The sequence below is a fragment of the Neoarius graeffei genome, chromosome 9 (genome assembly GCF_027579695.1).
Source record: "Neoarius graeffei isolate fNeoGra1 chromosome 9, fNeoGra1.pri, whole genome shotgun sequence".
NCBI lineage: Eukaryota > Metazoa > Chordata > Actinopteri > Siluriformes > Ariidae > Neoarius > Neoarius graeffei.
This window is the reverse complement of record NC_083577.1, coordinates 42,428,992-42,446,912: the sequence shown is the minus strand read 5'-3', so window position 1 is coordinate 42,446,912 and position 17,921 is coordinate 42,428,992. Positions and strand designations below refer to the sequence as shown.

At 41.1% G+C, this 17,921-nt stretch overlaps 1 protein-coding gene across 2 annotated transcripts in view; it reads left to right on the top strand.

The window, feature by feature from the left end:
- clybl (citrate lyase beta like) overlaps positions 1 to 17,315 on the top strand; it is a 168,750-nt gene extending 151,435 nt beyond the window's left edge. Inside the window, exons 4-8 of one of the 2 annotated variants that reach the window (XM_060929526.1) lie at positions 8,384 to 8,485; positions 9,246 to 9,339; positions 9,552 to 9,719; positions 14,198 to 14,322; positions 15,241 to 17,315. In XM_060929526.1, the coding sequence (XP_060785509.1) occupies positions 8,384 to 8,485; positions 9,246 to 9,339; positions 9,552 to 9,719; positions 14,198 to 14,322; positions 15,241 to 15,336 (585 nt within the window). In that variant the 3' untranslated portion in view covers positions 15,337 to 17,315. Of the gene's footprint in view, positions 1 to 8,383; positions 8,486 to 9,245; positions 9,340 to 9,551; positions 9,720 to 14,197; positions 14,323 to 15,218 lie in introns of both variants that reach the window. The other variant, XM_060929527.1, reaches the window with a different exon arrangement.
- Positions 17,316 to 17,921: the final 606 nt, after the last annotated feature.

Genomic DNA, 17,921 nt, shown 5'->3' with positions numbered 1-17,921 from the left:
GTTCTACACCAATATTCAAGATTTCAGAGGACATTAAGGGAAAAATACCTACAGATAGTGAGATCAACCGGGATTAGGTAACTTAAGTTCAGATACATAAATGCTCACTGAAATAAGTTACAGTTTTACATCTGATACTGGAGACTAGTACTTCTTAAAATGGTAAATAAACACCTCGTGAAATAAAACTTCTTTATATCAACTTTTACACACAATTAAAAAAAAAAAGTTTATATGGAGTGTTTGCCAGAGAAGGTTTTTGCAAGATGTTACTATTAACTTCTTATTAACCTCAGACCGAGGTCTGATATTTTCCTGTAAAGACCAAGCAAGCGAGGTTAATAAGGAGTTTATTATACGTTTTTATTTTTTTTTTTTATTTCTAAGATTAAAATAGACGGTCATTATAATGAGGCATGATGCTGCTTTCAGTCATGTCATATTTGTAACATAGTTGAATCACACATGCAGAATAAACGGCTAGCGGTTTGAAAACTGAATTTCGGTTAGCGGTTTCTAAATCCTCTTCGCTGCTCATTTCTTGAATAACTCTGTGACTCTTGTTTGCCTTTTGTGTTTCGGCCATTTTTTTTTTATTCTGTTTTGATTTCCAATTAATCTTTTTTTTTGTCGTTTTTGTTTGTTTTTTTGCAACATTAAAAGCCAACACCTTGGAAAGAAAGTCCGTAATCTTTCATGGGCGTTACGGGAAAATGCTGCCTCCTAAGGAACCAATCAGAGCGCATGATTTTACCAGAAGTAGCTCATGCCATATAATAAAGAAAAGATAATGTATTAGAATGAGTGCATTAATATAAACCTAACAGTGTGAACTTCTGCCTGAGCCATGCTGTTATAGAAAATTAATCAACACCTTCTGACCACTCAGAATGGAGTATTCAGAAGCACAACCAAGAATAATACTGGAAATACTCCCAACCATGATTATACTGTAGAATCGGTATTTTTAATGGTTTTTTCCCCCTTTAAATTCTGCATACTAATGCAGATGATAGACTATGATGATAGACCATGGTGCCATAATATGAAAAATGAAGACCTAAAAATAACCATCACTTTTTTCTCCCACCATCTTTTAAAGAATAAGGATGTATTAACCACTATTAATGTATTAACCACTAGAGAAAGAGAACACGCCAAGTCTCTTTAAACCAGTAATAACAAAGTATTTCAGTTTTACAGGGCGCTCTCAGTGGCTAGGGCCTGTTTTTCATGAGCCAAAGCCAAGAATTTGACATCGATCTGACACGTTAGATGATATTGAATATATTGATCCAAGCCTCTTGACTCATGGCTTCCTTAAAATGTGTGCCTGGTGGCTAAGTGATCTGATATTTTAAATATAGGTTTAAGAAGTATGAAATCCAAGAAATTTTCTTTTCTCGGTGCAGGGTAAGATTGAGCAATCTTTAAATGTGTTCATGAAGTATTCTGTTGAGACAGATGCTCTAGCCTGTACTGTCCTGCTCTGATCTTGACCAGACTTTGACCTGGACCTTAACAAGTCACACAACTCACCTCTATAAAGCCCTTAAGGCCCGGTCCCACAATACCGATAACTACATTATTTATATAAATGGTCCCCTGTGGTTGGTGGTCACACCAGACCACCCAGGTCTGGGCTATCGGTATCGGTGAGCTTGCTTCTGGAGTGATTTTTCCAGGCTTGGACCTGAGCCGATAAAACATCTGACCAATCAGGTAATTGTTTACACGTGACGCTGTCTGAGCACGTGCTGTTTTTCCCTGGGCATCCTTGTACATCCTTGTTGCATCATGCAGTTATGCAATACAGATTCATGGAAAATAAAAAATGTATAATACAAAGTACAGATCTTTTATTCATGGATGTGTGATTTTCCATGAAATATCAATAGTAAATTAATAAACGTATAAATGCAGGTAAGATATTTTATGAACTTCAGCAGTCCAAACTTTTGTTTTAGACTTCGTTTTTTTTTTTTTTTATCCACGATGCATCATCCGTATGAAATCAGTAACCAATCCATAATATACTGGAACATCCATGACCAATCCGTAAATTATTTGCATCCATTTTAAAATCCATAACCACTCCGTATTTTTTATCCTTTTTTTATTATATTTCTGTAATCTCTGACCTATCTGTATTTTATCAACCACCGGAGTGTGTGCATGGGTTGTTTTGAAGTCCAAGCTGTACAGTATGACCCAGAATAATGTGCTACTACTTGGAAAAAACTTCCATGACTGACTATTCCTAGTTGCATGCATTTATTTCCCTGAGTGTCAGGACCAAGCAATATTATAGTCGGGATTATAGTTGTGGTGTGACTGCTCCAGACTGGAACTAAATTCAGGCAGAGGGAGAGTCATAGCTGTAGTTATTGATGTAGGTAAAGTTATAGTAATCGGTGTTGTGGGACCAGGGCTTTAACCCAGCTGCACATCTCGCTCAATTCAGAAGACCGTGACGTCGTCTCCTGTCCATGCGTGTCTGGTAGAAACGCATCCCTGCTGCTGCAGGAGCCCCAGTGGCTCAGAGACATCCCAACACTACAAAAAAAAAACAGGCTGGCCCCCAATCTACCTCACCCAAATCTGCAGCATTCAGATGCTCTGCATGCCTCCCAAAAGGACCTGAAAGGAGTCACAATGTCTTAACTAGGTGGAGGAAGGGAACGAGAGAGAGCGAGAGAGGCGCGGAGGGAGCTTACGGCTAGTCCAGGCCAGAAGCAGGAAGTTTTTAACTAGTGCTTTTAATTAGAGCTCATATATTTCCTGGGCTGCTCTCTGTTTCTTGCCATTTTAATTGCTGACAGGTGCTCATGTTTTTCTCTCACTCTCTCCATCACCTTGTTCCTTTTTTTTTTTTAATTCTTCCACCCTACAATTTGCCTCTTTCAAATCCATTCGCTAACCCAACATGATTCTCTTAACACTTTTGTTCAGGTGATCCAAAACAGAGAAATAGGTTTGAGCAACTAATGAATAGCTGATATATGTACACACTCTCTCTCTTTTGTGTTATAAAAGCTAGGAGTGCATAGAGCTGTCCAGTTTATATCTTTTTGAGTACGTAGTATCTCCAGAAGTGTACATGAATGAAGTGGGATTCGTCTTCATCCACGCCTGACTTCTTGTCTGGTATACAGTTATAACATGTTCACCATGAGAGAGCAGCAGTGTGCAAGTGCTGTACGGATGTGCCCATGTTATGCCCTGCACACACTTGTCCAGCGCCCTGCTCATAGGCTCAGCAGGGTATAGGAGATTGTGATGGTGAGGACATCATGTAGCACTGACCTGACATGGGCCTGCTGCTTTGAAAGTGATGAGAGAAAAAGAGAGAGACATGAAAGGAGTTGTTCTCCCTCTCTCCTTTCACCTACACACACACACACACACACACACACACACTTGGTTCATGCTTTCATAACTCATTTTTAATAGCTTAATTTTGTTGTGCAGTTTTTGAAAATGATTTGTGCTAAACACCCGCAAGCAGACTAGATTTCTGTATTAATTTGTACACTTTCTTCTTCACGTTCTTATCCAGTCCATAATAGTGATGACTTTTGGAAAGGTTGTATTAAATCTTTCACTCTTTGTCCTTATCTCTTCTCCATCTTCCAGTCCCTGGATGTTGTCAGATTAGAAACTTGCTAACTGCCGCTCTAAGATTTCAAGCCCGGTTATGGTTGTCCTCCTTCCTGTCTTCCGCTTTCAGGCAGAAAATCCCTCTACTGTTTATTTTTCTCTTTTTTTTTCCCCCGCACCTAGCTTCGAAGAGGAACCACCACACTGATTTGTTGCTAAAAGACAGACTTACTTGTTTCTCTTTGTATGAAAATCCATTGCCTTCCCTTTCTCTTTACTTTTCTCTCTCCTTGTTTGACTGACACGGCTTATTGGAGTATAACAGGCGTAACTCCCACCCCTTTGTCCAAGGACAATCCTCCCGCAATTTCGGTGCCGCGTGCATTCTGTAGACGCCACGCCACTGGGTGTGCACCCGCTCGTGAAAGGGTCCAGCTCCAGGCCCAACCCTCTTGTGTCCCCTCTCTCTCTCTCTCACTCTGTGTCTTGCTCTTACACTCCCTCTCTCACCTTCCCCCTTCAGTGAAATGAGCACTTTAGCAGGCCGGAAACATTTAATCTGGCTCTCTTTTGAAGAAAAATTAATTAAAACTTGTCCATTCACCACCCTTTTTTCACCAAGGCTCTCTTCTCCCATGATCGCTTTCTCTCGGATCCCAGGCCCCCTCCACTTTCCAGCCACTGAAGGAAGGGCTAATGCAGCTCTTATTGAAGAGTGGCTGCTTTTTTGAGTAAAGGCTGAACAAGGACTAGAAGGGTCAGCTCACATAGAGCCATTGACCTGTTAGAAAAACTCTTTTCTCTTCCAACCTGGGAATAGTATTATTATTTAAGCAGCAGGGCCGGCCCCAGTCTTTTTGGGGGCCCTAAGAACCTGATTTGTACCCACCTCCCACCCCGACACATACCATTGAAATGACATTATATAGACAACACCTGCATAGATACAGTAACTTTAGAAATAGTAATTTGGGAATTGAACAGTAGATAATAAGGGGTTGCAGCCGTAACTGTCCGAGATATTTTGGTGATGATTCTAGAGAATGTTGCACGTAATGTACGAATAAGATACTAACAGATTCAAGGCAATGTCTTCTGCAAACATATTTGGACCAAGCTGCAATTCTAAGAACATTAAGAATGAGAGAAATTTCTATAGCTGTGTTGTAGTGTAGTTGAAACAAAGATCATTTAGTCAGTATTTTCCCCAAAAAAATGTAGCTGCCAAACCCATAACACCCATAAAATAGATTGTCAACACACAAACTTGTGTATATGTATTGTATGTATTAACCAAAGGACTAAAGGAGAACTGAAGGCAAATATTTTTATCAAAATTCTATTTATCTCATTTTATTAAATATAGGAATGCATTTTTATAGCTATTTTGTCACTGCTATAGCAAGTTATGAGTGTTTGAAATATGCTATATCAGGTCATATGTCAAAGCAATGGCCATAAACGAGATTCATCAAGACCTGTGCGAGACATCGTAGGACGGAAGTAAAACATACAGCGGAAATCAAAGTGACCAACATCTGCCAACGTTGTGAAAAGACGCACGCGCGCCCTCCTTCGAATGCTGACGTAATCAAGCAGGAAGTTTTGTTTGTTTTGATAGCAATCAGGAAAGTTTGAAAAAAGTAGGCAGTAATCGTCATTTAAACTCATTTTTGTGCAACTTTTTGTTTGGAAAACAGTTTTCAAAATGGCAGCACTGACACCTGGCTGACACTTCACGTTTCGAAGTCTCGCACAAGTCTCGTGAAGATGGCGTGGATAAGCGACGCCTGCCGTGGGCCAAACGAACTAAATTCAACATGGCTAAAAACCGAATAGGCCGATAAGTATAATATTTAATTGCAATTAGTTGCCAATACGAGTCACGGTATAAGGTTACTAAAACCGAAAACGTAATTGAATAACACGTTAATTAAGAAATAAAGTACGTTTAAAAATGACTTCAGTTCCCCTTTAATTAAAATGGGCCTAATTCCTGGTCAGACTGCCTTCCATCGACATTAGCTGGATACATAACACCATAATGGTTAACTCATGTTAGCTGGCTTTCACCACCATCATCTTAAGTCTTAGGCCCTGTTTACATTATTTCGAATCAGCGGATCATCAGATTAACGTTTTTAAAACGATTCGCGTACACACACAAAATTTCTGTGCCCGCAACAAAACCGTTCCCCGTGCACACAGCAACGCCAATACACGGATACGCTAATCACATGACTAATTAGACGGCACGTCACATGATCCCAGTGCATATCGGGCATGCGCAAGTCACTCACCACTTGCAAGCACATAAAGTGTGAGAGAGAGTGAGCAAGAGAGTGTGAGAGAGAGAGCAAGCGAGCGAGAGAGTGAGCGAGCATAAGAATCAAAATTTGAAGTTCTTTATGGAAATCAGGGACGGCGTGTCATTGGGACTAAAGAGGAGAAGGTTTTTCAGCAGTCGCGTCACATGACCAACGTGGCATGACCAACGCCAGCGAACCAGGAAGGTGGATGTCACAGTGACGTTGTCCAATGACGACGTCAGCTAGAGCTCAGCACTGCGTATCCTCGTTCCTCAGTGTTTACACAGCACCGGATCAGATACGTACTGGGTTGAATACGTGGGCCCTGGCGGATTCAAACTGTTCCGCCTGTGGAGTCGTTTCCCGGCGTTTTAATGTGCACGGACAGTGCATCCGCAACGACAACAATACGGATACGGTCTAATGTAAACACCACCTTAGTTTTCTTGCCACCTTACTTGATTGTCCATTATTAAACATTTCATTTCAGCAAATCAGCAGCAAAGTGATTGATGATGGCCAAAGTGGTCATAATCTGAAATGCTTGTTGTTGATGGTTTCATTTCTTTGTTCAAGTCTTTAGGCTTGGAAGCAAGCTAATGTGCTAAAACACTGACTTTGTATCACTTGCAACCTAGCTTACAACATTTTTCCCATCGAAATGTCTGAGACCAAATAATCTATTATGGCTCTAGCTTTGTTTTTGGTTTTTGGCGCTTGCTTCCGTTTTTGAATACCAGTGCGCCATCGTTTTAATTTAGTTAACAAGGAAGGAAATCATAGTCATCACCATAATTATTTAGGAATAAACTGTCTAGGAATGAAAGCTGGACCTGAAGAACGTCATCAGTTTGATTTTAGAACCCTTTGTCGAGTTTGTCTTTTCTTACTCAGCCATTCTAGTACATTCTAACAAATCTTCTGGAAGTTAGATGTGTGCTACTTTTTTGTAGCTGCCTGTGACGATGCCCCCTGTTGGCTGTGGGGTCCTGTTACACTGTGTAAATTGTGACTGGAAGCCGCCTCTCCATACACATTAGCGATGTAATACCTCTTAAGTGCAGTAATTTGTTGCCACTTCTCAACATCCTAGAAGCCCAATCAATCATGGCATCTTCTCAAGCTGTATGCCATGTAATGCTTGGGCCAAAGCTTATAATTTTCACTTAAGCACAGGATCAATTTCTGGCTTGCATATTGACCTGGGCACTGGATCTAAAATGCAGGGGCTAGGGGTATGGCGGCTGATAAATCGGGCTACCAGTGGAAAGGGTGCGGGAGCTAGGGAACGTCGTGTTGTTGGGAACACGGTCCTCTCTGAGGATTCGGGGGGAAATATTATGCTAAGCCGCCTGTGTTAGCATAGCAGCGTTGCTCCTGCAGGGTTGTGACCTCAGATGATTACAGTACAAAGCTTATTGGGTCTTGAAAACCCCTTTGAAGATGAAAAGGCTTTGATGGTTTATATTTATGCAAATCTCTCAGATATGATTTATCCTACTGAGATTGAATGGGGAGATGATTAAAATTCTCCCCATTAGGAAAAAAAAAAAGTCCCTCAATGAAACCAAATGTTCATTGGATATTTTTATCATTATTTAGGGACAAAAATGGCCCAGACTTACCTGAGGTTATTTTGATCCTCAATTCCCAGTGTGTGAAATGGAGCGAGCATGGAGAGCGACGACAGGGAATTACACATTTCTGCTCCAAGCTTTCTTCCTTTCTCCCTGTCTCTTTCTCTTCCACCCCGTCTCCTTTTTTAACTGGCTTTGAAAGGAAATATCTGACGGAGTGTGCTTTTGTGTGTTTCCAGATGATAGATTTTGGAATTTGGGCTACCCCACTGGCAGTGCACAGCTAGCTGTGAACTGGTCTGTTGGAGGGAAAAAAAAAAAAAGGGAATGCTTTGGTCTTCAAAGAACTAAACTTCATTTTAATGCCTTCTTAGGTAAGCTCAAATATTAGCGGGAAAATGTACGAAAAATGAAAGGCTAGGAGAAGTGCCACATCACACCCTGATTGTCGTACATCTCGCCAGTTTGTCTGCTTAGAAAAGCTGAAGGAAAAAAAAAGAAATACTCAAATGAAATGCACTCCCAGACAGTTAAAATCTTGTCCCTTGGCATTTTGTTTTCTCTCTTATTATTGGAACATGTTGTACGTCTTGAGGGAGCTTGCAAAACAGGCGTTTGTCCAGGGCCCCAAGAGAGAGCAATTTTTTATTTTATTTTTTTTAAAGAAAGAAAATCTATACTTTCTGTGATTCAGGAGGTTTTTTTTATTTAATTGGATGTCTGTCAAACATGATGTGCCATCGTGTGAACATGATTAAAAGGATCTGTCACTGCAATAACAAACCGTTTGCTTTTTTCCAGATTGTGATCTTTTATGATTGATGTTCCCTGTACATAGTACTAATCATTATGTATGGACAAATAGTGTGTGTGTGTGTATGTGTGTGTGTGTGTCAGTTTGTTGACAGATTTCAGCAGCGCTTAAAAGGCCGGATGCTGATGGAACCCATTCGCTTCATAACCTTTGTGGAAACTGCTGTTGGGTTGCTGAATTTTAAGGTAAATTAGGCCTAAGAGTGCAGATGAAAGGACTTTAGAAAACAAAGCAGTCAGATTAAAGAACCTGTCACTGAACACAGGGGTGTGTCACGGTTTTGTTTAGATATATTTTTTTAAACAGTCTCATTTATTTATTTATTTATTTACGCTTTACATTAAATGAATCATAAATGAGCGTCATGATGGATTTAGAACATCGATGAATTTAGGGAGAAAAGATGGGTTCTGGACATGTGGCTGATTTTTTATTTTTTATTTTTCCTTCCTCCTCCCCATCTTTTTTTAAAATCATCTCAGCGAGTCTGTGTCCCAGAGCTGAGACAGGGAAATACTGCACAGTCACAGTGAGAAGTGAAATTAATTTGGAACCCAACAAAAGCCTGACACAAATTCCATCTGCTTCATGCCCGACACGATCATCTCGCATTCCAAACTTTCCGCTCCCCACCACAGCGATGGCCTTCCGTCCCAGCTTGGATGGCCTTCACAGATTTTGCTGCTTTTCCGTCCTTATGCTCATGACTGTGTCAGGCCATTAATTATCTGTTGTGCGTGCAAGTTGTTTTTATAAGTGATCATTTTCCATGTCTGAACTATTATATGAGGAGCGGAAGCAGGGACATTGATTGAACGAGTTGAGCGAGGGATTTGAGCCATCTGACTGATTCACTTGATTGAGTGCCAAGACACACACACACGCGCACGCACGCATGCATGCATGCATATACAGAGCTCTTTGTGTATCCTCTGTCTGTCCCAGGCTGTGTGCGAAGTGGCTCAGCAGCTCGGACCGAAAGTTGGTCTGCATCATGATGGAGTAGTCTTCGGCTCTGATGATTTCTGTGCCAGTATAGGTCTGCCATCTAATCCACTTCTCTATTCTTTACTCCTTTTATAATTTATTCTGTTGCTCAGTAGTCCCCAGTTGTTGTTTTTTTGTTTGTTTTAAATTCACTATTTTGGATGTTTCCATTTCCAAACTTTCAAATATTAGTTTCTAATCTGCAGTTTGGAATCCAATAAAAGCAATAATGTATACTTGTATGTAATATTATCTGAAATAAAGGTGCAACAAGGACAAAGGATGCCCGAGAGCTGCTGTATGCTCGTCAGAAAGTGGTGGTCACCACCAAAGCCTTTGGCCTGCAGGCTGTTGACCTTGTGTATATTGACTATCAGGACGGAGAAGGGCTGCGGCAGCAGGCCAGAGAGGGTGCACTCATGGGCTTTACTGGTAGGATGTTCACCAAACACACACACACACACACACACACACAGGTATGTTCGCCTTTTATACACTAATCTAATACATTCTCCTTTCTCTTATAATACAGTTTAAACCACTATATTGTCATGTAATAATTCTAACCATCTTTGTTCTGTACAAGTCTTAGTGTTCAAGCAAAATAATAATTACATTTTATATTCCATTTTGCAAAACAATCTGTTCTGACTCATGCTATACAGTTTGTATGAACTCGTACTCTACAAATCACACTGCTGTTCCTCTTTAATATCCTCTGTGGGTTTGTAATAAGAAATAAAAGCATGTATAAGTCGAGTCTATGGCTTGCATGGTACAGCACATGCAGGCTGAACAGGTGCTCTCGCTCACACCGCACCTATTTGCATGGATCTGTGCTTGTTCCTCCGTGGCTTCAAATCCTTTACCCTCTCATTGAAATGTTTTCTCTCGTTCTCTCTCTCGCTTTCTCTTTCATTTTTACTGGCGCTTCAGCTCATTAGTGTTTATATGAATTCTTCAGAATGCTAAGCATTCTTTGAAGCTGAGCATCAGTCTTCTCCATGTTTTTATTTATTTTTTTTTTAATGTCTGTCTGCGTATTGTCAATTTTTTTTTAGCTTGTTTGTGCTTTTCTGCGAAGATTAATTTTCATGTTTCATTAAGTGATTTCGGAACGTAATGAAGTGTTAATTTAAAAAAAAATAAATCAACTGACTGCTTGTTGTTTGCAAGCCAGATAGGATAAAAACAATTTTATTTTTTTTTAAATACAGTTTGGTGTGTGTGTGTGTGTGTGTGTGTATGGGTGCATGCCTGTGTTCTGCTCATTTGTGCATATCCTTTATTGCATGTGAGCGAGCGTGTGCGCATTTGTCTGCGTGTAGCTTGAGCTTGGCTGTATGCTCGCAGCTTAGCACTGTGTGGGTTTGTAGCCAGGCAACGCGAGTGTATGTAGTCCCGGTGAGTGGGTAACTGGCCACAGGAGGCCAGGCAGCCCTCCTCGGAGTCTGCACTAATGAATATGTAATGGCTGTTTGCAGAACACACACTGTTCCCCCTGCACATCTCTGTTTACAGCAACACTGCCATTCCTCCGGAGCACTAGGCCTTTTGTCTTGCAGCATTCTCATGCTTCTTATTTATCTCTCTTCCCTCCTCTCTCCCTCCCCCCTTTTTTTTTTTCACCACTTCCAAATTTTGTTTCGCAATGATGCCGTATTAAATATCCAGCAAACGTGGTTGCATGTGGTTTTAAGCTGTTATTCATTACTCGTGTGTGCATATGATTAAACCAAAAAAATTACATGACTGCTCAGAAGTCTTTAAACCTCAAAACAACATAAAACATTAGTGGTTGAAGTAAAAATATTTATTTTTACATTTCATAATTTGTTGGACAATAATACATGCATTTGAAAGAGGCCACAGATTTTGGGTAGGGTATAATTTTACTCATCACCGGGAAACACTAAGCATGCAACGCAGCAATTGGAGCAGCTTCCCATTCACCAGTGTGTCCATATCAGCAGGTAGGTTAGAATATGATGGAACCCATAAAAGTGGTTTCTCCACAGCACACACACACACACACACACTGTCTGAACTACCCACTTGGCGAGATGAAAATGGTTTACAACCTCTGGGTGTGTATGAATGCGTGCATGTGGGAACCCAAAAAGGAAATCGAAGCCACAACAGGATGTTTATTTCTTTTTTTAATTCCATATCCTTCATGTCGTCTGCCCACTTTATTCAGTAATATAATTGTCATTCACAACATTATGTTCAATACAAAGTATCATTTAAACTATCATGAGAAAGGTAATCAACTTCGATCTGTCTAAACTCTATGATCTAAAACCTCTACACTGATGCCATTTACTCCTCTGACTGTAGGCCATGTAGCCCGTGTCACAGGATATGTGGCTTGTAGGAACGTCCCATGTTTATAATTTAATTCATGTGAGTGAGAATAGTTTTGCATGGAATCACATGACGAGATTTGACCAAATTGATGCTTGTTTTGTCGATCAGCTCTTCTAAAAATGATGTTCTGTGTTGCACGACACATTTTGCATGCATTTATTTTTTTCAACTGAGTTGACATTTATTGGCAGGTTGGCAAAAGTCCGTATCTAATACACATTACCTCATTACTGTTGCAAAATGAAAAATAAACAAAGTGTAACAACAAAATTCAGATCATCCTAAAAAAATAATAATAATAATTAAGCTGCCAAAATGTACTTTGAACCTTGCCTAACAGACGGCTCTCTGCTAAACCACAACACGCCAATGAGACTAACCTCTCCAGATGGCACTGTATGATTGGCTTGCTGGCTTCAGGGGGCATAAATGACGTAATGCGGCCAGCCAATAGCAACGTGGTAAGGATGCCTGGCACGCCCCCTTTGCTGGCTCTGTCATTAGCTGGCTCAGAGCAGACCGCTCCTGAACAGGTGGCACTAGAGGGAAGGGGGCATATTTTGTTGATGTGAGGGAACTACCCCCTGCCAGCCTTTTCTGGAATGGGAGTCGCAGGCGCGGGCCCTGAGCCTTCTCTTTAGGCTGTTGATCCAACAGGCCGGCTCCTCTGGGAACAGAGAGATAGTACACACACTTAGTCCTCCATCTACATGATCCCTTACCCAATAGCAGGAAACACCTGATACAGACTGCTTAGGTTTATTTGTTTTAAAGTGCATGTCAAACTGTTAGCATTTTTTTAAGCTGTGCACAGCTAGTAGTTATGTGCATGATGCATTAACCTTTGCAGGATATGAGCAAAACAGAAGTCCCACCATAGAATGCTCTGTCTGCGTGTCAGAAACAAATGCAGGAGTGTGTTAAAATATTAAATTCAGTCATGTCTTTTATTGTGAAACTGAAATGCATTACATATGGAAATAAGTAATTTGTGGTAACATTAGCAAATGGAAATAATGCTTTTCTTCTGTGCTGCATTCTCATTCTGACATTTGTTATTTGGAGTTCAACGTATCATAAAGCACATGATTCCAATTATAGCTTTTGGGATGGTCATTTCTGCTAGGCATTCATTGATTTATTGGTTTGTCTACCTAATGGTCTGTGTATTGCCTTGCCTGCAAGTTCTGATCTGTAATGTTTTGTACGTGAATGCCTCATTTACCTTCAACCTTGTTAGGTCATGATCAGTGGAAACTAGATTTATTTTTAGCTACAATATAGCGACATTGTTTTCGTTGATAAAGCCATAAGCAAATGGCTGTCTCATATCATAGAAAGGCTTTTATGATTTCATGATCATTCGCCAATGCCTCATCCAGCTATCAGGTCATTAACTCCCATAAATCTGAGCTTTATGCATGGCACTTCTTGAGGTCTATTTGTCTGTCTGTGCATGTGTTTGTTTGTACACTACTCATAGAACTGTGCGCGCGTGCGTGTTTCATGCCCACAACTCTGTAATAAAAAGCAGAAGCTGACAGAGGCCAGCTCAGATTGAAGTGTAACTAAGCGTGCAGTAAAGTTTCAGAGTTCAGCGGGGCACAGGGCGAAAATCAGGATGACACCCATGATTCATAGCATCCTCTCTGCCTGCTGTGTCTCTCAAATTCAAGCCTGGCCAGGGAGCCATGCCAGAATAAGAGGAGATGGTGTGTGCCCACTGCTGTTGCCTCGGGAAGGCCGACTTTCCACATTGAAGCACAACAAAGCCCGTTATGCTTCCAGCCCAGGCTTTGCTCTACCCGTGTGCATTTTTATACTCTGCAGCCTTCACCATCTCATTTCAAGGGCTTGGGATTTTTCAACTCTTACTGAAAAGTTATTTTTGGACTATTATAACTAAATTTTATATATATATATATATATATATATATATATATATATATATATATATATATATATATATAATTTTTTTTTTTGCAATTTACAGTACAAGTTCCAGGTTTTGGGATTTGTAGTTGCTAACTTCCAGGATAAAAGGAAGCAGGGTTGTTGATGATGATTTTTATTATTATAATAATACCACTACACCACCATGGGCAGCACGGTGGTGTAGTGGTTAGCATGGTCACCTCACAGCAAGAAGGTTCTGGGTTCGAACCCAGCAGCCATCGAGGGCCTTTCTGTGCGGAGTTTGCATGTTCTCCCCATGTCTGCGTGGGTTTCCTCCGGGTGCTCCGGTTTCCCCCACAGTCCAAAGACATGCGGTCAGGTTAATATGGGACGGCCTTGGGCTGAGGTGGCCTTGAGCGAGGCACCTAACTCCCAACTGCTCCCCGGGCGCTGTTAGCATGGCTGCCCACTGCTCTGGGTATGTGTGTGTGTTCACTGCTTCAGATGGGTTAAATGCAGAGAGGAAATTTCACAAGTGTGTGATGAATAAAGTCGTGCTTTCTTTCTTTTCTTTCTATTATTATTTTATTATTATTATGTACTAATGATGAAATATTTCCCATATATCTGGCATTTTTCTCAAGGGAAGCAAGTCATCCACCCAAACCAAATCAAGGCTGTTCAAGAGGAGTTCTCGCCCAGTCCAGACAAAGTTATTTGGGCCACTGAGTTAATCACCGCATTTGAGGAGCACCAGAAGCTAGGAAAGGTACATTACTGCATCAACATAACCTCCTCTATTACCATCCACCAGTCTTTTTTGCACCACCATGTAGCTGAGCAAGTATAAGCTTGAACATCAGTATGACCACATGTGGAAGAAGGCAAACAAATTAATGAAATATTATCCTTTCTAATTTGATGCCTCACTGAGTGTGCTGCTTTGTGCACAGTGGTGTGTTGGTGATGTACAATCTGTCTGAACTTTGCTGCCAGTAATAGACTAAGACTAGCCTCAGGGACCTCACATGGTCTTTCTTCCTGTTCAGCACTCATCAGTTGCCATTCGGCCATACATTTCTGGTTTTCTGTCTTGACGCATGCTCTTTGACCACTTTAAAGTCCCCTTCATCCAAGAAAAGTCTATAAAACACCCTCATTTGGTCTAGGATTTTTGTCACTTTTTTGTATTTTAAGCTAGTGCTTTTACCAATATTAAAATTCAGTTCATTACATTTTACAGAAAAATAAAATTCAACACTACAAGCATGGCTGTGTGTCATAGAAGCTTCTTTCTCTTAGAAGCTGATGTTGGCTGAGTGAAATATTTGGCACTGTGCAGTAGTAAAGTGAAGAAAGGCATTTAACAATCAAATAAAAGCCTTCCAGCAATAATTCATGCAGCTGTCAAGAACATGTACTTTGCGTTTTGGCTTAGTTTTTCCAAGCAGATAATAATTTTGACTGATCAAGCACACAATACTGTATCTAAACATTCTTCTTTGTATAAATGGAGCAAATCTGGTCTAATTTACAGTTCCTACAAAGGGTTTTTTTTTTTTTAGAAAGTTAACTTTATAAAAAAATAAACTATTGTAGTGACCGTTACATATGAATATGATGATAGAGTTAAAAATATGTTTTAAATTTTTTTTCCCCACCCAGTGTTGCGCTTTGTTCTCTCTAGGGTGCATTCACCTTCCGTGGCAGCATGATTGACATGCCATCGTTAAAGCAGGCCCAGAACATCGTCACCTTGGCCAGAGCTGTCATGGGCAAGTGAGCCAAACTGGGCAGCCATATCTGTCACTGTGCGGGACATCGGACAAAAAACTGTTAACCTCAGACAGATGCGTGCCCTCTCAGACCATTAACTGTGGCTCATCTACGGCTCTATATGGCAGTACTGCATGGCCTGATGGGAGTATCTTCAATGTCAAAGAAGTGATTATGAGAATTGTTTCCTTAATTTCATTTTTGTATATAATGCACACTAATTATCCAGTTTATTTGTTAAACCTACCTTGTACTTTTCAGGTACAGCTACATACAAGTGTACAATTACTCACTGTAGCCCCTCCTACTCCATCCATTAGTGGGAAGGTCCTACCTCAGGACCACTACTAACTGCATATTATTAAGATGGTGGGCCATTCACAGCACAGCAGTAACACTGGCACAGCAGTGTGGGTAATGTGTATCAACATGCTCTACTGTAGCGCAGAGCTCAGATCTTAAATGGGTTTTGTCTACTTTTTTGTTATTAGTCCACACGATTGTATAACTAATGTATATTACAGGAACAATTGTTCATCTTTTTGCATGTACACCTTGCACTCCTTATAATCTAGACCCACTGATAAACAAAGAGACCAGCAAGGTTTTTATTTTGTTTATTTATTTATTTTTGATTTTTTTAAAACACCCCCCCAGTCAAAAACTGTTATTTTTGGTGAGCCTGTGCTGCCTTTTCTTGACTAGCATTAAAGGAACATGCTGTAGGTCTTCTCCTGTTATAGGCCATCCACCTTCATGTATTGTGACATGCATTCTGAGATGCTTTTCTCCTCGACTCGGTTGTATAGAACGGTTAATTGAATAACCACAGCCTTCCTGTCAGCTCAAACCAGCCTGATCCTTCTCCTCTGACCTCTCTCGTCATTTCTACCTGCAGAACTACTGCTGCTCGCTGGATGCTTTTGCTTTTTGCACCATTCTCTTAAAATGTACAGACTGTTCTGTGTTTAAAAAAAAAAAAAATCTGAGGAGATCAGTTTCGAAAATACTCAAACCAGCCCATCTGACTCCAACAACCATGCCACAGTCAATGTCACGGAGATCACTTTTTTTTTTTCCCTCTGTTCAGATGTTTGATTTGAACGTTAACTGAAGATCTTGGCGTTTAGCTGTATGAGTTTATGCTTTGCCACCTGATTTGAAAAATTGCATGAATGTGCAGATGTTCCTAAAAAAGTGGCCGTTGTGTGTAGTTGGTTTACCACATAAAATGGGTGTAGCGAATAAACTGGACTCTAAATGTATACGTGTGTGTCTGTGTATGAGAGAGAGAGAAAATGTCTGTAGCCTTGCAGTATAACTCAACAGTATGTGGTGTGTGTGTGTGTGTGTTTGTGTGCATATATATATTCCTACCTCCCTTGGGTCAGCTCCTGGGCCAGGGTTTGACGTGTCTGGGGAAAGGGCAAACAAACACTTATTTCCCCATTCAGCCCTGAGGCTCCTCCAGGCTCAACCAGGCCGCAGCACATCAAAGCAGCGTTTGCCAAAGAGCCGCCATAAATGTCCTTAAACCCACAGTGAGCGGAGAGCCAGCGGCCCACTCCAAACCACAGGCCTTTGTTTAGGAGGGCACTCTGAGCCGCTGAAGTGGGGGGTATGAATACATCTTGAAACAGGCATCAGCTCTAAGCTGACCTGCGTGGCAACATGACACACTTACACTCATTCTCTCTCTCAGAAACACACACACTGCAGGGGATAGTGTTTGTCCACTTTGTTGTAAGTAAATAGCCACAGTTTCCCACATTTTGCACTGCTTTGTTGCTTCAGCCTTGTGGCTTGCAGAGATTCCTGGGCAGCGGACTCCATCCGTCGAGCCTATGAATTGCTTGCTTTTTATCCTGAACATGCCCAGGATCTGGGAGAACATGCTGCTATTGTCCTTTATACAAACCTTCAAGCCTGCTGCTTGTTAAGAAAGTTCTTTCCAAAATAAATCTCCAGGATTGTACTTCAAATGAATTAATGCTATTTTGACACTTGTGCTTATTTATTTATTGTTATATTTTTTTTCTTTCTCTCTCTCACACACATGGGTCCTATGGAGCACACTGTTATTTCTTGTCTCTGTCAGTCTTTTTGTCTCCCACAGTTGATGAGGTCTTGGCAAGTCAGACCAGTGGGGTGGGAGTATGAGAGCAGGGTGGAGGGGTTGGATGGTTAATCGTTCAGTTGGTCACTATGGTAATGAAGGCCTCGGCATAGTGGTTCAGCTGGATGTGGTATGATCGATCGTGTCTGTGGTGAGAACTTCAGGTTGCAGCTCGGTGCCAGCCAAGGGATGCAGACAAAAAGATGGAGGCCACTGCTGTGACCAGCCCAAAAGGCTGACAGTAAGCTGCCTGCCTGGCATTTGGCCCACACTTCCACCCCACCCACAACCCACTTCTTTTAGCCTTTCACTCATTTATTTTTAATTTGTTAATGGTTTTTACATTGTTTCTGTCTGTCGCGGTTTCTAAACTCCCATCGTGTGTCAGTGATGGAGGTGGCCCGGTGGCTTGTCAGCCGCTGCAGTATTTCCCACACTGAGACAAAGTGGCTGTGTAAGTGAGCTACTCCGACAGA